This window comes from Lynx rufus, unplaced genomic scaffold (assembly GCF_022079265.1).
Source record: "Lynx rufus isolate CCGP_SWC_20201006 ecotype Redwood Valley unplaced genomic scaffold, mLynRuf1.p SCAF_4, whole genome shotgun sequence".
NCBI lineage: Eukaryota > Metazoa > Chordata > Mammalia > Carnivora > Felidae > Lynx > Lynx rufus.
The window spans coordinates 61,625,990-61,647,240 of NW_025814856.1; the positions used below are offsets into that span (position 1 = coordinate 61,625,990).

Genomic DNA, 21,251 nt, shown 5'->3' on the forward strand with positions numbered 1-21,251 from the left:
AGAAGTTCTGTTTGGGCAGCGTCACGTGATCCCCTGTGTCGTCACGAGGTGGGCGGGGCGCCGCCCTTTGCCAGCCGGGAAGCTGGCGGGTCCGCCTGGATGGGGCTGGCGGTGTGTCAGGCTCCCAGTGACGTGCAGGCCGAGCGAGCGCGACGTGTGGACGCGAGTGTGGCAGAATCTGTGAACACGCGCGGCGTGCATCGTGTCCTCAGTGTCTGTCACTATAATCCTCATTCAGGTACCCGATAAACATACGCCAGAGGACTATCGGGTTAACCGAGTAACCAGTAATATGGTAAAGCCGGTCCCAAGAGTATTGGCAGGAAGCGGGTATTCATAAACATTTCGAGGAAACCGAGTAAGATCGTTAGGATGGGTACAAAGCTGGCCGGTGTCCCGCAAAATAATAAAACCGTAAGTTACCTTTTCTACTGGATACAAATGATTTCCATGACAACTGGACTAAGGTCTACAAATGAACACCTATCTTCAGAGTCAACGGGCTCCAATTAATTGTAAATAAAGTCAGAACCAGAACCAGATAAATCACCCTAGGGCAATGGTCCTGAAACCTCTTTGAGTCATTTACACTCCAGGGGAACCTGGGTGGCTCAGTCGGTTAAGCATACCACTGGATTTCAGCTCAGGTCATGATCTCACGGTTTGTGAGAGCCCACACTGACAGCGAGGACTCTCTCTCAAAATAAACTTTTAAACTTTTGGGATCCCCCCCCCTCTCAAAATAAACTTAAAAAATTAAACATTTATTGAAGACTCCAAAGACCTTTGATGTGGGTTGTGCTTATAGTTACCATAGTGTGTTATCATTTTCCTAATGTTTATTTTTGAGAGAGAGAGAGAGAGAGAGAGAGCTCAAGCAGGGGAGGGAAAGGGAGAGAGGGAGAGAGATAATCTTAAGCAGGCTCCATGCTCAGCGCAGAGCCCAACTGGGGGCTTGATCACATGACCACGAGATCATGACCTGAGCTAAAATCAAATGAGTTGGACTTTTAACGGGCTAAGCCCCCCAGGCACCCCCACATGTTAACATTTTTGTGAGGAAATAATGTTCTTCAAAGCAATGAAGTGTAGCGAGAAGCATAGCATAGTTTTACATTTCTGCAAATCTCTTTAATGTCTGGCTTAATTGAAGACACCAAGATTCTCACATCTTTTGCATGCACTGAATTGCAATATGTTGTTTTGATTGAAAAAATACGAAGAAACCAGTCTCACACAGATTGTAATTGGAAATGAGAGGAATATTTTAATTGTCTTTTCAAATAAAAGTATTTTTTTAAACCAAAATTGAACAGGTGGTAGTTTCTCAACAGTGGTAATATGGAATCTGAAACAATATCCATACCCGTGGTATGTCCTGCACTTTGAATGGATCTTTTATATGCATGGTTTTGTAACACCAGACTGGAATGCAGAACGTGACAAAACAATCGAACTGTGTTACAAATGTAAGAAGCAGTGAGGAGGATGGTAGGAAAACACGCTGACCTAAGTGACTTTGGAAATGAATGGAGTCTAAGACAAAGGGCAAAAGGAATGAAAAAGGGCTGCTTCGCTCTACAGCTGTTTGCCATGGCAGTGTGGGCTGTCATCTCTGAAAACACTAAGCATATACAGTGGAAGGCAACAATTAGGCAGATCGAGTTGGGGGTAAAGCCAGGCTTCTTGCTGTTGGCAGGAGAGGTTACAGAGAAGCAAGGGAGAAGTCTAGAAGTATTCCTGAGGTGATGAATTCCCCCTGGAGGCATCGGCAGGAACTCCAATTTAGCTTAACACAGCTATAGATGGCTACGTATAGGAATATTTCTAGAAATGTGTACATATGGGGCGCCTGGGGGGCTCAGTCGCTTAAGTGTCCAACTTTGGCTCAGGTCATGCATGATCTTACCATTCGTGGGTTAGAGCCGAGCGTCGGGCTCTGTGCTGACAGCTCAGAGCCTGGAGCCTGCTTCGGATTCTGTGTCTCCCTCTCTCTCTGCCCCTGCCCCGCTCATACACTCACTCACTCTCTCTCTCAAAAATAAACATTAGGGGCGCCTGGGTGGCGCAGTCAGTTAAGCGTCCGACTTCAGCCAGGTCACGATCTCGCGGTTCGTGAGTTCGAGCCCCGCGTCGGGCTCTGGGCTGATGGCTCAGAGCCTGGAGCCTGTTTCCGATTCTGTGTCTCCCTCTCTCTCTGCCCCTCCCCCGTTCATGCTCTGTCTCTCTCTGTCCCAAAAATAAAAAAATAAATGTTGAAAAAAAAATTTAAAAAAAAAACAAAAAACATTAAAAAAAACTTTTTTCAAGAAATGTGTACATATATGTGTGGGTTCACACACACGTATATTTCCTTGTTGTCTCAGCTGAGAGAGCCCAACAGCAACAATGCCCCAGCAGCAAAGCACACATGGAACACCAGATCCTGGGTTCTAATCCCATCTCCAGTAGAAGGGCCAGGGCTCCTTGGAGAAATGACTGATTCTAGGACCGGGGCAGAAAATATACAAGCTGAGCCTGGACCAACTCGTAGTGCCAGAAAGCAAGGTAAGTGCTCAAAATGGGAAAACCCTCCATGCTGGGGGTGTGACAAGGGACAGGAGCCAACAGAAGGAGCCCCCTGGGGGGGGGGGGCGCCTGGGGGGCTCAGTTGGTAAAGCGTCCAATTCTTGGTTTTGGCTCCGGTCATGATCTCAGAGTTTTGTGGGTTCGAGCGCCGCATCAGGATCTGCACTGGCAGCACAGAGCCTGCTTGGGATCCTCTCTCCCTCTCTGCGTGCCCCTTCCCTGCTCTCGCTGTCTCTATCTCTCTCAAATAAATAAATAAATCTTAAAAAAAAAAAAAAGCTCCCGATAGCCCAAGCTGGAGCGATCTGAGCAAGAAAATAAAGTAGTGCCATATTAGAACGCAAAGCACAAAAATGAATATCCACGAGTCCATACTGTATATGTCATAACAAATAAATAGATGCAGGAGAATAGACAATCTTTCTGTTAAGAAGAGTTCCAAATTTATGTAAATACTCCACCCTCCAGAAGGTGGGACGTAACTCCCCACTCCCTAAGTGTAGGCTGTGCAGAGTGACTTCCCTCCAAGATGCACAGCACGGACAGTGTAGACAGGGGCAAAGGATAACTGTGGAAGAGATGCCAGGCAGACATGACCTTGGCCAGATGAGGAGACTCAATGCCAATGGTGGGAAGTCATGGGGACAGTGTGCACCCCTTACGTGTGCCGAGAAGGGTGCTGCACCTCTGAGGTCTCCCTGCCAAAAACCCATAACCTTGGTCTAATCGGGAGAAAAACACCAGACAAATCCCGTTAGAGGGATAGACACTCTACAAAATGCCCAACCAGTCCTCCTCGAAACCGTCAAGGTCATCAAAAACAAGTCTAACAAACTGTCACAGCCAAGAGCCTAAGGAGACGTAACAACTAAATGTCACATGCTCTCCTGGACAGGATCCTGGAACAGAAAAAGGGACACTAGATAAAAACTAAGGAAATCTAAATAAAAGTATAGACTTTAGTAGTAATTATCAATACTGGTTTATTAATTGTATATTGACAAATGTACCATACTAATATATTGATAGGGTAAACTGGACGTGAAGTATGCAGGAACTTTCTGTACTATCTTTGTAATTTTCCTGTAAATCTAAAACTATTCTAAAATTGTAAAAAGGTTTCTTTTGAAAAATGTATTTAAAAATGATTATCACCCACAATGCTACCCTTTCCCCCAAAGAGCAAGTGGACATACAGTGTTGTTGGTACGGGGAGGGAGGCCCCTCACCAAGGCCGGCGGGTGGGGTGTGAATAGGGCAGCGCTTTCCAGAGGCAGCTGTGGGTCCCCTGCAGTCCCTCGGCGACACTGCCTCCAGGCAGCTCTCCCACACCTACAGACACATCAATGCCTGCTCAGCCTCACAGAGTTTCATCTTCTGCACCTGAGATCCCCTTGGTGTGATGAATTTCAGAATTTAGAAGGTTTTTAGGAAAGTAATTTGATGCTTACACTGCCTTAGATATTACCCCCCATCAGGGCCCGGGGCCGCACACAGCACACAAAGTCACAAACGTGCCAAAATATCTGACCGCTCACATCAAGGAGACAAAGGGCGTAAGGACCCCAGTCGTAAAGGTGTAAATAAACACCTCTCATCTGGTCCAATGAGATTGTCCCAAATGTACAAGAGAAAAAAAGCAAACGCAGTTTTCAGAGATTTGGGGATTTGGAGATTCCACAGAAGTGATTGGCGCTGTACTGGAAAACAACTGGGACCAATCTGCCCACCAGCAGGGAACAGATAGAATCATGGTGTTCGTGGGGCCAGGCCGGCTCAGTTGATGGAGCACCTGACTCTTGATCTCAGGGTTGTGAGTTCGAGCCCCACAGTGGGTGGAGGGATTAGAAATGAAACCTTTAAAAATAAAGCAATCGTGCTCATTCATGCAATGGAATAATCCAGGGCAGTCGCAGTGACTGGCCCACAGGGACCAACGTGAATAAATGCAAAATGCATGGGGCATGGGGGAAGCTAGTGAAGGGATGTGTCAAGTCATTTACGGAAGACATTTAAACGTGGAATGATACTCTATCTCTGTTCACATATAGACACGGAATTAGAGTGTAAAAACCTGCTCCGGGAAGACATACGTCAACTTCAAGAGACAGGAACAGACCACACCCATGCTGCCACATGCCTCCTTCATCCTAATCTTGTCCTCCTGGGTCCCACCTGGTGGCCAGAGACCAACCACCCGCCTCAGGCACTCCCATGGCCACTGCCTCTCCTAGGCCCTGAGTGGGAGGACGGGTGAAGGGACCCCCATTAGGGAAGCTGCACAGCCCCAGGGGTCAGGGCTGGTGAGCCAGGACAGGAGCTCCAGCCTCCTCAGAACTCCTGCCCACCGCGGGACAGAGAACCGACAGCACCACCCATGCTCTTGGCAGGATGTTCAAAGCCATGGTTGATGTAGGTGCTGCTGGCTGTGGATGTCGGGGCCTGGTGGGTCGGGCAGGAGGCCACCCTGGCCCTGGCAGCTTCTTCCATCTTCTGCTCCAGCACTAGAGCCACATTGACATCGGGCCCTGCAGAGGAACAGCCCCAGAGGCCCAAGATCAGGGAGGCCACGTGCTGGGCAGAAGATGGTGCGGGGGTGGGGGAGGGCCCCCTGGGTTGGGACTGCTGGGAGTGGGAGTGGGGGAGGGCCCCCTGGGTTGGGACTGCTGGGAGTGGGAGTGGGGGAGGGCCCCCTGGGTTGGGACTGCTGGGAGTGGGTGGGGGAGGGGCCCTGCTGTGCTGCAGGCCAGCAGGTGCGGGAAGGCCTCTGGGCACTCACCCACGAAGCTGAGGACGACTGGCAGGAAGACCAGGCCGTGCAACAGGCCCAGCAGGGTGATGAGGAGGTTGAGGCGGAAGAAGAAGATCTGGATGAGCTGCGCCTTGGCCAGGCCCAGGACGAGGATGCCCGGCAGGTTGGTCATGGCCACGCCCGCAAACACCTGGGGGTCACAGGCCCCGTGAGACGGGGGCACAGAGTGGGTGGGGACGGGAACTGCAGGGGGGTGGCCGGCCCACTCACCGCGCTGCCCATGAAGGTTGTGGCCTCCTTGGCCCTCTCCAGCCGGGTGAGCCGGGTGCTGATGGCAAAGGCGCGGGTGATGTGGGACACAAACTCCACGGAGATGCCCACTGCCTGGGGGCAGAGAGGGGCGTTAGGCATGCGAGGGCCGGGGCGTGGGGTCTCTGGAAGGAAGCAGAGTGTCCGGCGTGGCACATTACCGTGACCAGGTTGATGAGGGACACAGCGTTGTAGCTGATGCCCCACAGGGCCATGAAGCCCACGGTGTCCACAAGGATCATGACGATGGAGAACAGGTTGAGGAGGCCGGAGCGCAGGTCCATGCCCAGCAGCAGGCAGCAGACGGCGAATGTGGGCAGCAGGCACATGGCAAGCATGAAGAGGCCTTCGGGGACCACCGTCAGGTACTGCTCGTAGAACACGTTGGTGATCCTGTGGGCGGGGCAGCGGAGCGCTGTCACCGCCGGGGGCGCGCCACTTCCCGCCTCCGGCTTAGGCTCCAGGCTCCCCGAGGACCCTCCCACCCCTGCCACGGGCCTCACGTGTAGGGGAAGACCTCAAAGGCCGGGTCGGTGCCCGGCACCTGCCGCAGGTGGGCGGTGATGTTGGCCGCCAGTGCGCGTGCCGCCCGCAGGGCCTCCGTGTAATCCTGTGAGTTCCGCAGCGGCTTGTGGTAGGCCATGAACCTCGAGGCTGCGCCCCCGTGGGGCCAAGGAAGGTCAAGGTCACTGCAGGCGCCCTCAAACCCCAGGGACACTTGGGGGATGGGGCTGGGCAGCCACCAGGATGGAATTCTTAACTTGTGAGTGAGGGGCCCTGCCTTTGGGGGTTGCACCCCTGTGGGAGGCCTGCCCGGCCTGACTGCCATGGGCACAGCCTAAAGACACCAGGATAAACCCAGATGCTGTTGTCCGGGGTTTCAAAACATGCATCGGATGTTTCAGATTAATTCAATTACTTTTTCGATGTGCGTCTTCCTAGAGGGAAGATCCAGAAAGGGAGACAAAACCCTGCAAGTAGTTCACCTGACAGGGCTGTGCTGTGGGTGACCCCTGGGCAGGTGCAATAGCCATTCGCTTAACCAGGTGACTGCCTCTGGGCGTGATTTGTGCATGTGAGGAAGAGGTGTGGGTGGCTTGGTGCGGCACCAACTGGTGAGAGTCCGTGAATGTCTCACCGACTGAGGATTTGGGGCAGGGCGTGGGGGAGAAAAAAGCAGGGCACACAGGGGTGAAGTCTGAGAACGTGGAGCCGGGTAACACGACCTCTGAGGACAGGGCCAGGGCAGGCCAAAGCCCCCATGGAGGAGGGAGGAGAGAAGACTGGAGGCTGAGAGGCTCTTCCCCGGGGCTTGCAGGGACCTGCCCCCCCCCCCCCGCCACTGCCCTGGGAGCAGCTGACTCTGGTCTTCCCTGCCAGGTGAGGTCACGCTTACCTAAAACTTGGTTACCAGGTCCCAAATCCACGGAGGTGCTATACGCTGCCAGTCCACTGCCAGAAAGTCAGAGCAAAGGCTTTGTCAAGGCCATGGCCACACTCGGGGACCGTCCCCCGCCAGCACCCACCCCAGGCTTACCCTTTGGGACACTTGATGTTGGGTGGGTCCTCCAGGAACCAGGGCAGGTATTTGTGGAACTGGTCCACTGATGGCCGGACGGGGCCCAGAGTGAAGTTCACACAGCTCTTCAAGCAGGCCAGGGAGTCTGCAAAGAGAGCGGGGGCTCTGGGCAGAGGCGTCACCCCCCCTCTGGCTCCATTCCCACCAAGGTCCCCACATATTTCCACCACCCAACAGCCATGTGACACGTGTGGTCTGGAGGGGTCTGCCCTTGTCTCTGTAGGACAGGGCTGTGGAAACTGCTGGCAGCTGTAGGCAGGTGAGGAAGAGATGTGCAGGGCAAAGAAACAACCCCCTTGGGCCTCCCCACTTCCCCTACAATCGCATCTGCTCTGGGACCAGAGCCACATGCTAACCTGGCCCTCCACCACCCACCACCCTCGAGTGTTGGTGTGCCCAGAGATCACCACTCAGGGGGCGCCTGCACAGTGGGGCGTGGTCACCCACACGTGTGCTCTGAGCCCACACCCCCACCCCAATCGACCCTGCAAGTGGTCCTCGCCAGTCTGCTCCTCTCTTGCCTCAGTTTCCCCAAGCTGTGTTAGGTAGGCCATTGAGCCCCCAGAGGCCCTGCACTCACTAACGGTCGAGGGGCAGAATTTGTCTTTGTTGGCACCAAAGGCATACAGGCGGCAGCAAGAGGACGGGGTCAGCCAGTCAATGAAGTCATCCACCCAGGAAGAGGCAGGGATGGCCAGGTAAGACCTGAGGGCACATGGAGAGGAGGCTGGGGTAGGGGGACCAGGTGGGCAGTTCTTCTGGTGGCCCCAAGGTACTGGGCTTCCTCGGAGAGTCAGGAGGGGGCAGCTGGCCACTCACTCGTCGGGGAACTCAGTGGCGAACTGTATCTTCTGGGTTAAGGAGAAGCTGTCGCATCCTGCGCTCGAGCAAATGGCATTCATTCCCGCCTCGCTGGAGAAGTTGTAGCCTCCAGTGGTGACGAAGTAGACTGGAGCCCCCACCTCAAAGTAGCGGTTCAGAAAGAGGAAATAGTCGAGCAGGTAGGAGTCCTGGAACAGAGGACGGCCAGTGAGGCTGGGGCCAGACTCACCCCAGGGGCGCACTCCAGCTGGTGCTCACGGAGGTCTGCCGCACACCCAGGGGCGCGATCCAGCTCATGCTCACAGAGGTCCGTACACACTCACAGAAGTGTGTGCAGGAGGTACACACATGGGCGCACCTGCTCATAGAGACGTGCTCACAGAGGTGCGTGTGCACATCGTATCCTAATCACCAGTACACACACAGAGCGACATACTCCGCCCCACGTGAATACACTCTGACAGGCATACAAACATGCATGCACATGTAACATGATCCCTTCCTATTATCTCCCTTCCAGCACAGCCCACAGGCGTGTGCACGTGGAGACAGGCGGTGTGTCAGGCACCTGCATGGCCTGTTCCTTTCTCCCAAAACCTCTGAGCGCTGGAAGAGAAGACGGAGTACGAGAAGCCAGGAGTCCACCCCCGCCCCCAACCTAGACACAACTGCACAACCCGTCTGATGGGGTCTGCAGCCCTGGGGGCAGTTGAGGGCTCGCAGCTTCCAGGGAAAGGCCTGGATGGTGAACTGTGCTTCGTGTCTACACCTTCAGCTCCCAGCACATGTAGGTGTCCCAGGGGCAGTTTGTATACCGCTTGCGGAGTCCAGTGTGGGACATAAGGACCCCACACTCTATACATGGCGGATTTGCGTTCTGATTGCCGGTCACTGAGCTTCTGATCTCGGTGGTGCAGAGTCAGGCTGTACCGTGGTCTCCCCCGCCTCCAGCTGGCCCGACTGCCAGGATATTTAAATGGCAAGTGACTGGCTTATTTTCCGCTTCATGTTTCCCCTTTTTCTCCTTTGGGGAGCCAGCCATTTAAGGAATAGGACATTCAAACGCAAATACCGAAGTCACCGCACATTACCAGGGAAAGGCACAGGCTCATCAGACTTTAATTTTATACCACAGGCTAATCTCCCAGACACAGACACAGCAACGTCACATTTGGGAAAAAAAAAAAAAAGCAAACCTTAGAGAAGGGAGGAGAATCTGATCTTCAGAGTTACCATATGATACAACTCAACTGTGTGTTTTTCAACAACAACAAAAATCGCAAGACACACAAAGAATCAAAGTGTGGCCCATACCTAGGAACAAAAACTAATCAACAGATGATCTTGAGAAAGAACAGACAGAATCAGACAGAAACTTTAAAACATCTGTCTTGGGAATGCTTACAGAGCTAAAATAAGATACGGACAAAGTCAAGAAAAGAAAGTATGGACAAAGTGGAAAGACCAACAAATAGAAGACATAAAACAGAGACCAGGAACAAATTCCAGAGCTGGAGAGAAGGCGAAATACAGGAAAAATTTTGTTCATAGATGACATGATGGTATGTATATAAAACTAACATTCCACCAAAAAACCCCTTAAAACTGGTAAAGAAATTCAGCAAAGTGGCAAGTTACGAGATCAACACGCAAGAATCAGTTTCATTTCTATACATGAACAATGAAGAACCCAAAAAGGAAGCCAAGGGAAGTGCAGTTATAAGAGCATAAAGCGAATAAAATACTTAGGGATTAACTTTACCGAGGGTGTGAAAGACCCGCATGCTGACAGCCATGCCATATCTCAGAAAGAAATTAAGACACAAATAAATGGGGAGATGCCTGTGCCCACGAGCTGGGAGGATGAATATTATCCAGGTCACCAAGGAGCCTCCAGCTTCAGTGTGATGCTATCAAGATCCCAATGACATTTCTTACAGAAATAGAAAAATTCATCTTAAAATTCATAAGGGACTCCAAAGAGCCAAAATAATCTTTAAAAAGAATAAAAGTTGGAGGACTCACATTTCCTGATCTCAAAACTGACCACAAAAGCATAGTAATCTAAGCAGTGAGGTGCTGGCATAAAGACAGACACACAGACCGATGGGACAGAAGACAGCCCAGATGTAAACCCTTGCGTGTATGGCAACATAGACTCTGACAAGGGTGCCAAGACCATTCTGTGGGGAAGGGGAGTCTCTTCAACGCTTGCTGCTGGGGACACGGGACGTCTACACACAAAAGAATGAAGTTGGACCTTCAAAAATATACATAACTATGCACAAAAATTAACTCCAACGGACCCAACACTTAAGGGCTGAATTTGTAACTCCCGGAGAGGAAAGCACAGGGGAAACCTTCCAGATACTGAGTTTGGTGATTATTTCTTGAATGACCCCAGAAGCCTGGGTAACAAATGGAAAAATAGGCAAATTGGAATTGATGAAAACTTAAAAAAAGTTTTTTAAAAGGTTTTATTTTTAAGTAATCGCTACTCCCAGCACAGGGCCTGAACTCACAACCCCGAGATCAAGAGTTGCACACTCCGACTGGGCCAGCCAGGTGCTGTGAGAATTGAAAACTTCTGTTCATCAAAAGACATCTCTGATAGAGTAGAAAGGCAACCAACAGAAGTGGAAAAGACATTTGCCAATCATGTATCTGATTAAAAATACTCAGAATATCTAGAGAATTCCCAAAACTGAGCAAAGAGACAAACAAACAAAAACAACCAATCTGATAAAAAATGAACAAAAGACTTAAACACACATTTCTCCAAAGAAGACACACAAATAGCCAATAAACATATGGAAAGATGCTCAGCATCACTGATTATCTGGGAAATGTAAATCAAAACCTCAGTGAGATGCCCCTTCACACCGGGCAGGATGGTACTATCAAAAGGGGGGGTGGGGGTGCCTGGGTGGCTCAGTCGGTTAAGTGTCTGACTTCAGCTCAGGTCATGATCTCACAGTTGGTGGGTTTGAGCCCTTCGTCAGGCTGTGCTGACAGCTCGGAGCCTGAAGCCTGCTTCGGATTCTGTCTCCCTCTCTCTGTGCCCCTCCCCTGCTCGTGCTCTTTCTCTCTCTCTCAAAATAAATAAATAAAGTTAAAAATAAATTACAGTTAGCGTTATCACGTGGCCCAGCAGTTCCCCCTCTGGGAACACACCCGGAAGAATGGAATGCAGGTTTGGAGAGAGATCTCTGTGCACCTGCGTCTGCAGCAGCCTTATTACAAACGCTGAGACAGGAAGGAAGCCTTGTGCAGAGACAAGGGGTAAAGACAATGCAGAGTGTGTGTGTGTGTGTGTGTGTGTGTGTGTGTGCGCACACGCGCGCACGCATGAATGTGTGAGCATCGTCGGCCTTGACAGGAAAGGACGCTCTGACACCGGAGAACCTGACACCGAGTGGAAGGAGCCAGACACAGAAGGACACGCACTGAAGGGGGGGGGGGGTCCTGAGAGGGGTCCAGTCCACAGAGACAGAGAGGACACGGTGGGTACCAGGGTGGGTAGGGCAGGGGGAGTTGGTGCGGTCACCCTCATTGCCATCCTCCTCAGATCCTTCGCATGCCTCTCTTCCACTCACGAGGCCATCTGGCCCCTCCAGCCATGGAGGTCTTACCTTCCACAGAGCCCCTGACCTTCCGTGTCTCCCGGGCCCGAGGAGGTGGTGTGCCAGCACAGGGCAGGCATGAGGTGAGCCGTCAGTCACTCTGCCTGGATGCTCGCCCCACACGGCCAGCCCCCCATGGCCTGCTTCTGCCCCCCAGGAGCCTTGGGGCTGGCGCCGCCCCTGTGCATCCACACACCGGCTCAGCTGCTCTCCCAGGTCCCCGTCGTGAACAGCCCCACATTGCCTACCAGGTCCCCCCGCCCACACCTGGCCCCCGGGGGTGTGCCCTGTCCCCCCTGAACCCTGAGCCACCGAGCGGAGGTCACAGGGCACAGCTCACCTTGGGAAGGGCCAGCTCCTGATCCAGTCCCACACTGGCCTGGCACATGAGGTACAGCCCGGCTCCAAACAGGCCCGTGAACAGCAGCAGCTGTGGGGGGGCGGGGAGGCAAGGGGGGCACTCTGGAGCTGGGCCGATGGCGTCCCAACCATCCCGCACACGGGCGAGCTCGAGGTCCCTGCGGGCAGGCAGACCCTCCCACTCCACTCACCACAACCACACGTGTGACCCGGTGCAGCAGGAGTGGGACGTAGACCTTGCGGAAGAATCGCAGCAGGAGCCCCTCGCTTTGGCCTGGGGGGGGCAGCTCCCGAGCGCCAGCACAGCAGCACACATCCATCCTGGAGGCCTGCAGGGGCGCAGGGTGGGGGGACATGCCAGCGTGCTGTGTTCTCAACTTTTACTTTCCACGGTGATGAAACACCACCACACTTTGCACCGTCCCTCTCAACATCTCACTTCTAGCTTTTCTTGGCCCTTTGTACCTTGCAGATTTGATCCTATTCCCCTAAGTTATCAAACCAAACTTGCTTCTCCGTGGGGTCCTAGGGACTGCGTGGCCCGCACAGCCCCACATGCCGTCCCTGCACCCAGCCCCGCTCTGTGAGCCGGTTCTGCTGGGCGGGTCCCAGGGCCTGCCCCAGCCCTACCTCCTGCCGCCTACTGTCCAGGGACAGCAGGGCCACGAAGGCTGACACCTGCAGCAGAAAGTCCAGGATGACAGCCAAGCCGGAGGTCAGGGCGAAGGTCCTCACCGCTGGCATGGGGGTCAGGGCCCCTGGGGGTTCAGGGGTAAATCTCAGGGCGTGGCATCTGCTGCCACAGTGGAGGGAAGGGGCCGCCCACAGGCACCACCCCGGTGGGGAGGGGCTGCCCAGCCTCACCGAGAAAGAAGCAGATGGCCTCAGACAGGCTGCAGAGCAGCATGCTGGGGGCCACCCTGCCCAGTGCGCGGCCGATGTGGTCCTCTCGCCGCTCTCCAGGCCTCCGCGGCAGCCTCTGTGTGGGGACACCAGGGACAGCGTCCAGGGCCAGCAGGGAGGGCACAGCCCTGGCAGGAAGGCCCCGCCCCAGTGAGGAGCAGACCCTGCGAACACCCTGCTTCTCAGGGTCTGGCCGGGAGACGTGCTTGGCGTGTTCCAGGCCATGCACGGCACACTCCTTCCAATACATCCCTGGGTCCCTAAAAGTGCACCAGTGGGAGAGGCTAAATCCACGGGGATTGCATGTCCGTGGACTGCTACAGAGGAGGCCGAGTAGTGCCGCATGACGTTCAGCACAGGGCAAGGAGGCACACGTGGTAGGAACGCACGTGTGTGCAAGATACAGGATGCTCCGTTTTGCACAGACTGTGGACACGAATGCTGGTGCAGAAGAGGAGTGCGCCAGAGGCCCAAACCCGTACAGGGCTGGGTCTGCGAGAAGAAGAGAGCCCCGCCCTCTCACCTGGTACTCGAGCACTAGGATAAAGATGTTGTCAGCACCCACGGCCAGCACCAAGAAAGGCACCACCTGCAGGATCACCAGGGAGGAGGGGACGCCCAGGTACGAGAAGAAGCCCATGGCTGCCGTGACTGCTCCCAGCACCACGGCCACCCCGCCCAGGCCCAGCGTGGCCTTGGCATCCACCTGCAATGGAGCGGGGTTCAGTCTCCTCAGCTGCCCCCCACCCCGAGCTGGAGAAGGGTGGCAGGCCTGGGGCAGGCGTGCTGGGGGTTTCTGCGTTCCCGCATCCCCCAGCACAGGTCCTGCCCCAGGAGGATGGGAGTCGATCATGAGGCCTTTTGAGCAGAAGTATCACTCCTTGGGGAGCCACTGTGGGGATGTCTACAGGTTGCTCTGTGGAAGGTTCTGGATGCCCCGACAGGCAAGCCCACCCCACTGGGCCCCTCCAGATCCTTACCGCCACCCGGCGCCAGCTGGAGTAGCTGCCCAGGGCCAGGGAGATGTACAGGAAGATGACAATGTAGCTGACCCCGAAGACCGGCAGGTCCTGGGCCGTGGTGCGATTGATCTCGTCCTCCAGGGAGCGCTGTGGATGCACACCCCCCAGCCCCGCTGACCTGAAGGCTCCGTGAGCCCAGCCAGGCCGCTGGGTCCTGTCTTCCTCGTGGGCAGCTGCAGGCCCAGGGTCGCCCGGGGTGGGGGGGTCCAGGAGGGGGACACGGTGACCCACCAAAGCCACCTGGGTCGCCCGCCCCTCCAGAGGCAGGGAGCCTGAAGCCTACCTCCGCCATGAATGTGACCTGGAACCTGCCGGCTGTCCGCTGCTGGAAAGCTCTCATCGTCTCCAAGAAGGCCCCCTCCCAGAGCTTTGCCTGTGCCAGCCGGGAGTCCCGAGGGGCGTAGTTGTTAAGGGAGAAGGTCATGATCAGGGCCTCTGCCTCAGAGTAGTCTTTCCCTGGGATAAGAAATGTTCAGCCACCCTCCTTCCTCACCCCTGCTCCCCTCCCCACTCCAGCCTCACCCCTGCTCACCTCCCTCCCTCTGGCCTCACCTCTGCTCACTCCAGCTCCATTCCCCCACTCCAGCCTCACCCCTGCTCCCCTTCCCCTTCCAGCCTCACCCCTGCCCCCCCGCCTCTAGCAGCACCCCTTCGTCCCTCCCCAACCGTCCATATCCAAGTCATTGTCTTACTCCTCCACCCCACTTCCCTCTTTTAGCCAAGGGCAAGCCTGTGAACTCAGGCACAGAACCAGAGGGCCTGAGCAGGCTGGGAGAAGATGAAAAAGGTAGCAGTCCTTTGGCCCCAGCCAGCCCCCCACAAGCCTGGCCACCCCAGGCAGTGAGAGCCCATCAGTATTCCCACCCTCCCACCCACCGTCCCTGCCCCATATTGCCTCCTTGCTGGCCTTCCCCAGAGCCACCCGGCTTACCTCTGTAGCCCCCCACAGCAAGAAAAGGGAAGACAGGGCCCCCGTAGTCAGCCATGCAGCTCAGGGCTAGGGCTGTGCCGTCCTTGAAGGTGAGAGGGGCACTGGGGGGAGAAGGAAGGACCTTTCCTGGCCCCGTGCCCATTGCCAGCCCCAGACGGCCAGCACTGTCCCCTGACCCATGGTCAGAACCACTTTTCCCCAAAAAATTTCCCTCAGCCCGACCCAGAGTGGAGCAGAGCTCTGTGACCAGGGCTGTGTGAGCTCTCCCTTCACACCTGCTGACTCTGCAGGCTCGAGACCACATCCCAGACAAGGCAGGTCCATGAGTGTCACACACGTGGACTACCGGGGGTCACCAGGACTTAGCCCTGGGAATCTGGCACAAGTTCCACTCCTACAAGACAGCCTCACAGTGTTCAGCCTGTCCCCCCGCCAGCCTGGAACCCCCAGGCCCTGAGACCAGATCTTCCTTTCTGTGCACAAATTACTAGCCCAGACCCCTTGGACATGTCTCTACTGAGCCTTCCTGCAAGTGCGTGTTGGGTACCCTGACAAAGTGGTCTTTGTGAGTGAGCATGTGGGTCACCAGCTATCCTGGGCATGCCGGTTGCTATGTGACCTTGAGCAGCTCACCACACCCCTGGCCCTCAGTTTTCCTGTCTCTGGAATGGAGATAATCAGACCACCCCAGAGATGTTGTGAACATCCAAAATCAAAATAATGCCAACACAAGGACTGGACCTGGGGACAGAGCTCCTTCCCTGACTCGCCAGTTCTGAGCGCCAGCCAGGACCAAGACACCAGTTCTGGGAAGCAGCCCGAGGGGTGGAACCCTGGGTCCCTCACCTAATCCAGTGGTTCTCAGTGCGGTGTCAGGGCCCGGGAGTCTTAGACACCCTTTCAAGGGTCTGCAAGGTCAAAACCAATCTCATAATAATATAAGATGCTTTCCGCCTTTTCCCCTTCATTTGCCATCGGGTATAAGGCATAGAGACAGTCTGCTGATGTGCCTTCAGAGTCCATATCGCAACTAACATTTAGGAAAAACCACATGCTGAGTTTGGGTGTATATCAAAGAAAACCGCCAAGTATGTGGGGAGGCTCTCACGACGCTCCCCCCTCGTCCAGCCACATGGGCGTGACGTCAGAGACTCTCACTACGGCCCCAGCCAGCAGGCCACGCGCAGAAGCCAGAAGCCAGCTATCCCCCATTAAACAAGACAACAAAGAGATCTGTAAAGATGTAAAACAATGTCACTCTTATCACTGACTCTTCTTGTTTGGAAAATAGTTATTTTGTATAAAAGTATGCTATTCATGTTGACATGTAATGGGGCTTGTTACTGTCGTCTCATCATGTGGTGGATGTCAGTAGATATAGCCTCTACCTGGGCCAGAGCAAACCGGGGTATTCGGTCTCTTGTGACAGTGTCAGCAGGCCCAGACCAGGCATTGTGGACTTCTGCACACTATAATCTCAGGGAGCCTCGGCCACTGCCCGCCCACCCATTGCCCTCCCGGGTGAGCCTTCACTCTCAACCCCAAGGCCCAGCAGTCTCACTGCTGTCTCATTTGCAGCACAGCAGAGTGGAGGCAGCTGGGGACCAGACCCCAAGATTACCACGGTGTGTGGCTGCACCCTGCACAGGGGCACCCAGCCCCTGCTGGGTGACCCTGCGGTGCTGGGGGCCTGCATGGACACACACACATCAAATCGCTCCATCACACTCAAAGAAAGAACAGCAAGGAGGCAACTGCTCTGTCTGAGCGGGTCAGAACCAGGGAGGCCATGATGGCCACGCACAAACCCACGCCAGCCAGTGGGAGCCACAGCGGGGGTGGCAGGGAGGAGTGTGGAAAGGAAGGGTGTGTTGCAGCCCCTGAGACAGAGACGCGGGGCCACACAGGACCCCAGGGGCCGGGCCAAGCCCCGCTGCAGGGACCTGGCAGTCCCCCTCCCTCCCCAGGGCCAGCCGGCGAGGACTCACTTAGCGCAGTAGAGAAAGTGGTCCCTCCAGTCCACTTGAGAGGTCTGCCCGGTCAGCGTCTGGTTGGCCGTGAGCAGCAGGCGCGTGCGATTGTTCTGGAAATACTGCAAGAGGCTGTTGACGCAACAGTCGGAGAGGCTGGTGTTGTGTGGGTTGAGGGGCGCGAAGCACACGTCCTGCAGCGACACATTGCGCTGCTCCTCGGGTGACCACACCTGCAGGTGTCGCAGCGTCTCCTGCAGCTCCAGCACCTCCAGCAGGACGTCGGGGGCCAGAACCCCACTGAAGTTCTTGGGCCCCAGCAGCAGGGAGTTGTAGCTGGAGCCAGGCCGTGTGGGTGCCGTCAGGATCACCTGGTTGGTCCGCAAGAAGGGGCCGAAATGCTGGTCATGAAACTCCTTCTCTCTCCGGGCCTGGCTGCTGGGGGCCGACCACAGCTCCACGGGGTCCGTGGTCAGCTCCATGAAGGCCAGGCCTCCTGAAAAGGCCACCACCACGGCGATGGACACCAGCAGGATGCTCAGCGGCCACGAGGCCACCCACGTGCCCCAGCCCTGGAAGCACCGGCTGAGGAGGCTATGCGTGGACAGGCTCAGTTTGTCGGAGAGGCTGGTGCCCACCGTGGGGTCCCGCATCTTGCCCTTGCCCCAGCGGGAGGCCAGGCGGGGCCCCACCAGGAAGGCGGTAAGTAGAGCAAAGGCCGAACAGAGGGTGATGACGAGGGCCAGCCCGCCTGCCATCCGGCCCATGTAGAAGGTGGCGTCCAGGGCCTGGGGCCGGGCGATGGCGGGGCACGAGGCGGCGCAGTCTTGGCAGGAGCAGGCGGCTGCGCCGTCCGCCTGGGACTCGTTGCACGGTGCCACCTCCCCATTCAGAAGCTGCACCCCACTCCCCGGCGTCTGACCAGGCTCCAAGAGGTAGAAGGTGATGTCCAGGGGGGCCAGGCCATTTCCTGTGTCCCCCTGGAAGTTGAGCCAGCGCTGAGCGTTGCAGAGGGCGGAGCCATAAACGCCACACATGGTGCCCACAGCCAGCGTGGCCGCCGCAGGGACACGCACCCGGCTGCATGAGTCGTAGGTCCGCCTGGCGAAGCTGCTCTGGTAGAAGGCCTCGTAGGCCACTACAGCCGGCGGCCGGCCGTCCCCGCGCCGGGCCACGCGCGTCACATTGACGAACAGGCTCTGGTTGGGGCTGCAGGTGTTGTGGCAGTGCAGGCTCACGAAGTTGTCGGTGCAGGCGGGGCAGCGTGCGAGGAGCGCCTTGGTGACCGCCAGGCTCGCCTCCAGGGACACCAGCTGCTTGGCGGAGCAGCAAGCGTAGGTGGTGTCGGGGCCAGCGTACAGGCGGGGGCAGATGCGCCGCAGGAGGGCCAGATGCTCGCCGGCCAGGAGGCGGGCAGGTGTGTTGGACAGGCAGGACACGTTGGCCAGGGGAGCCAGGCCTCCGGACAGCTCTGGGTTCTTGCCACACTCGTCGTAGAAGGCGCAGTAGCCAGACCGGTGGATGGGTGTGTACAGCTCGGCCCGGGCCTACGGCGGGATGCCATCACCATGGGGCCCAGCGCCACTCGCAGCGGATGGCCTCAGGGCAGGGGCGGGCATGGGGTGCACAGCCCGGGGACCTGGGGAGGGATGGGCGCTCCCGCAGTTTTCGGGGCGTGATGACTGGACAAGCCAGGCCTGTGTCCCAAGTGATGGGGTTACTGAGGAGAGGGAGGTGGCCGGCAGACCTGCATTTAGCAAGGTCATGCCGGAGGGTGAGGAAACAGGTGGGGAGAACGGCGGAGCGGGGCGGGGACACCCTTGGAGGCTGCCACCTAGTCCTGCTGAGAAACGGCAGCCACGACAGGTTGGGGGGCTGCAGGCTGCATCTGGGGGCCCAGGGCCCCTCTGGGAGATTCTGTGCAGACCTTCCCTCACCTGCTTGGGGCTGGCAGCCTTCAGCCGCCCCCCCCCCAGACGTGCCACAGCCCAGGAACTCCTCCCCACCTAGCGTTCAACCCTCATTGGGTGATTCCCATGCACCCCCAGCCCACCCCAAAGGCATCCCACGATGGGACCCTCCTTCGTCCCTCCACTGGCCACCTGAGGCCAGGACATCCGCGGGCACCAGGGATGGGAGGCACACAGGCACCCCCCATCCCCAGCACTCGTGTCCACCTCACCCTATGACCCTGAGCTATGGGCCATCCAGGACCCCCGCCCACACTCCTCTCTTGGGGCGCCTGGGGGTCCCTCATCTATCCATAGACCAGCCCCTCAGAGTCAGGCCCTCCTCACTGTGGCCAAGCAGCCCCCTGCCCGACAGTTCTGCGGGCAGCAGTGGAGGGGTGACCACTGGCACCGGGACTCACCGAGTGCAGGAGCAGGGCCCATAGCAGCCAGCCCCTCAGTCTGGCCTCCGCCATCCTGGCTCTGGGAAGGCGTCTAGGGGAGAGGGGCCAGGCCACGGGGACAGCCGAGGGCTGGCTCCTGGGGACACACAGTGCCGGTCCAGGCAGCACATACACTTAACCCGGGGGTGCTCAGCAAGGCAGCGTCCCCGTTGGGGAGGGCCTGACCTGACTGGTCAGGGACCAATGGGGCTGAGCCCCACAGCTCCCAGCTGGTTAATGATCCACCTTCTCCTGCCCTCCCACCTGAGTCCCACCCTCTCCACGAGCCTCCCGGGGAGGCGCTGGAGTCTCCCCTTCATCCGCTTCCCAAAGCAAGGACTGGCCCCCAGAACCAGCCTGCTCGCCACAGCCTGCCCCCCCTCACCCAGCCCAGCCCAGAGCCCCTCTCTCTCAGCCCCCTCCTGGGAGCCAGCCAGCTCCGGCTGGGACACACCTTTGCACTGTCAAGCTTAGCAACAGTTAATTAATATTAACAGCCTGATAACAGAGGGGACTGTTATGGGTGGAGTGACCAGTGACAAAGCCCCCTCTGGGTGGAGGGGGCAGACCATCTCCCGAGGGGTCTGACAGTCCTAGAGGTCCCAGATGTGACAGCCACAGCCCTCCTCTGCCTGCCCGGCTCTCCCATCTCATCCCCCTCTCTACTGTCCCTACAGGGGCAGAGTGTCAGCCGGAGCCCCAGGTGTGCAGCAGACACCTTCTCTCCCTCCCCCGGGCTCTCCCTATCACCAGATGGGCCAGACCTTGGCCCCCATGCCAAGGCTGAGCTGATAAGGGAGCCTGTGGGGAGCGACTCCTGTCGCCCGCCCGCCTCCGCACAGCAGGAAGGAAACGTATTTCATGGACCCTGGCCTGACTCAGAGGAGCCACGCAAGCCGACAAGCCAGACAAGCTGAGGGGGCTCAGGCCCCTCCCCAGGCCCTGAGTCAGCCACAGGTTGGGGAAGAATCCGGCCCAGCCCGGGGCTGTGCTGGCTGCCGGCCGCCATCCAGTTCCCTGTGGGCCCAGCCCCCTGTACACCTGCTGCCAGATGCTGAGACCCCAGCCCCACTTGGGGTCTCTTTCCCTGCTCCTGCGTACCCTCCCCAAGAAGCCCACCCGAGACAGGGATTTCCCTGCAAATAGTTTACGGAGAGGTGACCCCACATGGCACCAGCAGGGACGGGGAAAGGGCAGGAAGCCACATGGGCACCCCGGGGCTTGCCAGGGACTCCTGGAGACTGTGGGGCACATACCGCATCTCCTCCAGTGGCCGGTTGGGGACCTGTGACAGCTTTAGCCCCAGGCTTCTCTGGTGTGTGGAGCCACTGCCCCCTTAGTCCTAGTTGTGTCCCAGCAGAGGCTGGCAGATGGAGGCCCCCAGAGACGGAAGAGCCATGCAGAAATGAAGGAGGCTCGCAGAGGCAGTGGGGTGGGGGGGAGGCCCACAGAGGCAGGGGGCAGGGAGGGGGTAGGCCCAAAGAGGCGGAGCCCAGATGCGTGGTCTGGGATCTTCCCTGAAACACACCCAGGGTGAAAGCAGACCTGGGCTCTGAGCAGATGAACTTGCTCTCCACAATCCCACCTCGGCATCTCTGAGGTCACACTGCCACCCAGATCTGAGTTGTGAGTGTGTATGTTCGCTCTTGACTGCCACTCTTTCTTCTTTGAGCACACATCCCCCACGCCTCCTTCCCTCTGATCAGCGCATTCCCTCTGGCTTGTGTCCTACAGAGTGACAGATCCAGTCTCCAGGAGCCGGAGGCTGGGCATCCCATTAGTTTTGGGTTAATGTCCTCATGCCCAACTCTATTTTCCTTGACTCCACATTGATGTAAACCGAGACCCTAGAAATGAGGCTAGTGCGTCAGCGTAGCAGGTGCGTGCTAAGTGCACGGCCCAGGAGCTCTTCCCGTGCACTAATCTAGAACACGTCGAGTGATTACCACACTCTTGCTTCATAGTATGCGGTTTAGGGCTCAGATGACTGAACCCCCAGGACTGAAATGCTTCCCACAGA

General features: G+C 56.8%; 1 protein-coding gene and 2 long non-coding RNA genes across 3 annotated transcripts; 2 read left to right on the forward strand and 1 right to left on the reverse strand.

Annotated features, from left to right (window-relative positions):
• The first annotated feature begins 93 nt into the window (after positions 1-93).
• On the forward strand, positions 94-4,706 carry LOC124524024 (uncharacterized). Its single transcript, XR_006965147.1, has 3 exons — positions 94-238; positions 2,367-2,547; positions 4,620-4,706. It is a non-coding gene; the product is annotated as an uncharacterized LOC124524024 (long non-coding RNA).
• Positions 4,707-4,899: 193 nt separating this feature from the next.
• Positions 4,900-19,463, reverse strand: NPC1L1 (NPC1 like intracellular cholesterol transporter 1). Its single transcript, XM_047096019.1, has 19 exons — positions 19,211-19,463; positions 16,858-18,386; positions 14,870-14,970; positions 14,222-14,394; positions 13,897-14,025; positions 13,440-13,622; positions 12,878-12,992; positions 12,644-12,771; positions 12,205-12,342; positions 11,994-12,083; positions 8,028-8,218; positions 7,789-7,913; positions 7,167-7,293; positions 7,026-7,081; positions 6,133-6,283; positions 5,791-6,022; positions 5,591-5,704; positions 5,348-5,510; positions 4,900-5,096 (listed from the first exon to the last, which is right to left on the reverse strand). The coding sequence occupies exons 1-19, from the start codon at positions 19,262-19,264 to the stop codon at positions 4,900-4,902; spliced, it is 3,996 nt and encodes a 1,331-aa protein (XP_046951975.1). The 5' UTR covers positions 19,265-19,463.
• LOC124524023 (uncharacterized) lies at positions 5,414-9,731 on the forward strand. Its single transcript, XR_006965146.1, has 5 exons — positions 5,414-5,483; positions 5,825-5,994; positions 7,830-7,906; positions 8,070-8,209; positions 8,551-9,731. It is a non-coding gene; the product is annotated as an uncharacterized LOC124524023 (long non-coding RNA).
• Positions 19,464-21,251: the final 1,788 nt, after the last annotated feature.

What these genes read in the sequence shown, in the direction of transcription:
- NPC1L1 (XM_047096019.1), bottom strand. Translation starts at nt 19,264, where the DNA reads ATGGCGGAGGCCAGACTGAGGGGCTGGCTGCTATGGGCCCTGCTCCTG. An exon ending in AGGTCACATTCATGGCGGAG is followed by an intron (nt 14,026 to 14,221) that starts GTAGGCTTCAGG and finishes GTGCATCCACAG; the next exon opens with CGCTCCCTGGAGGACGAGAT. An exon ending in AGTCGTCCTCAGCTTCGTGG is followed by an intron (nt 5,097 to 5,347) that starts GTGAGTGCCCAG and finishes GTTCCTCTGCAG; the next exon opens with GGCCCGATGTCAATGTGGCT.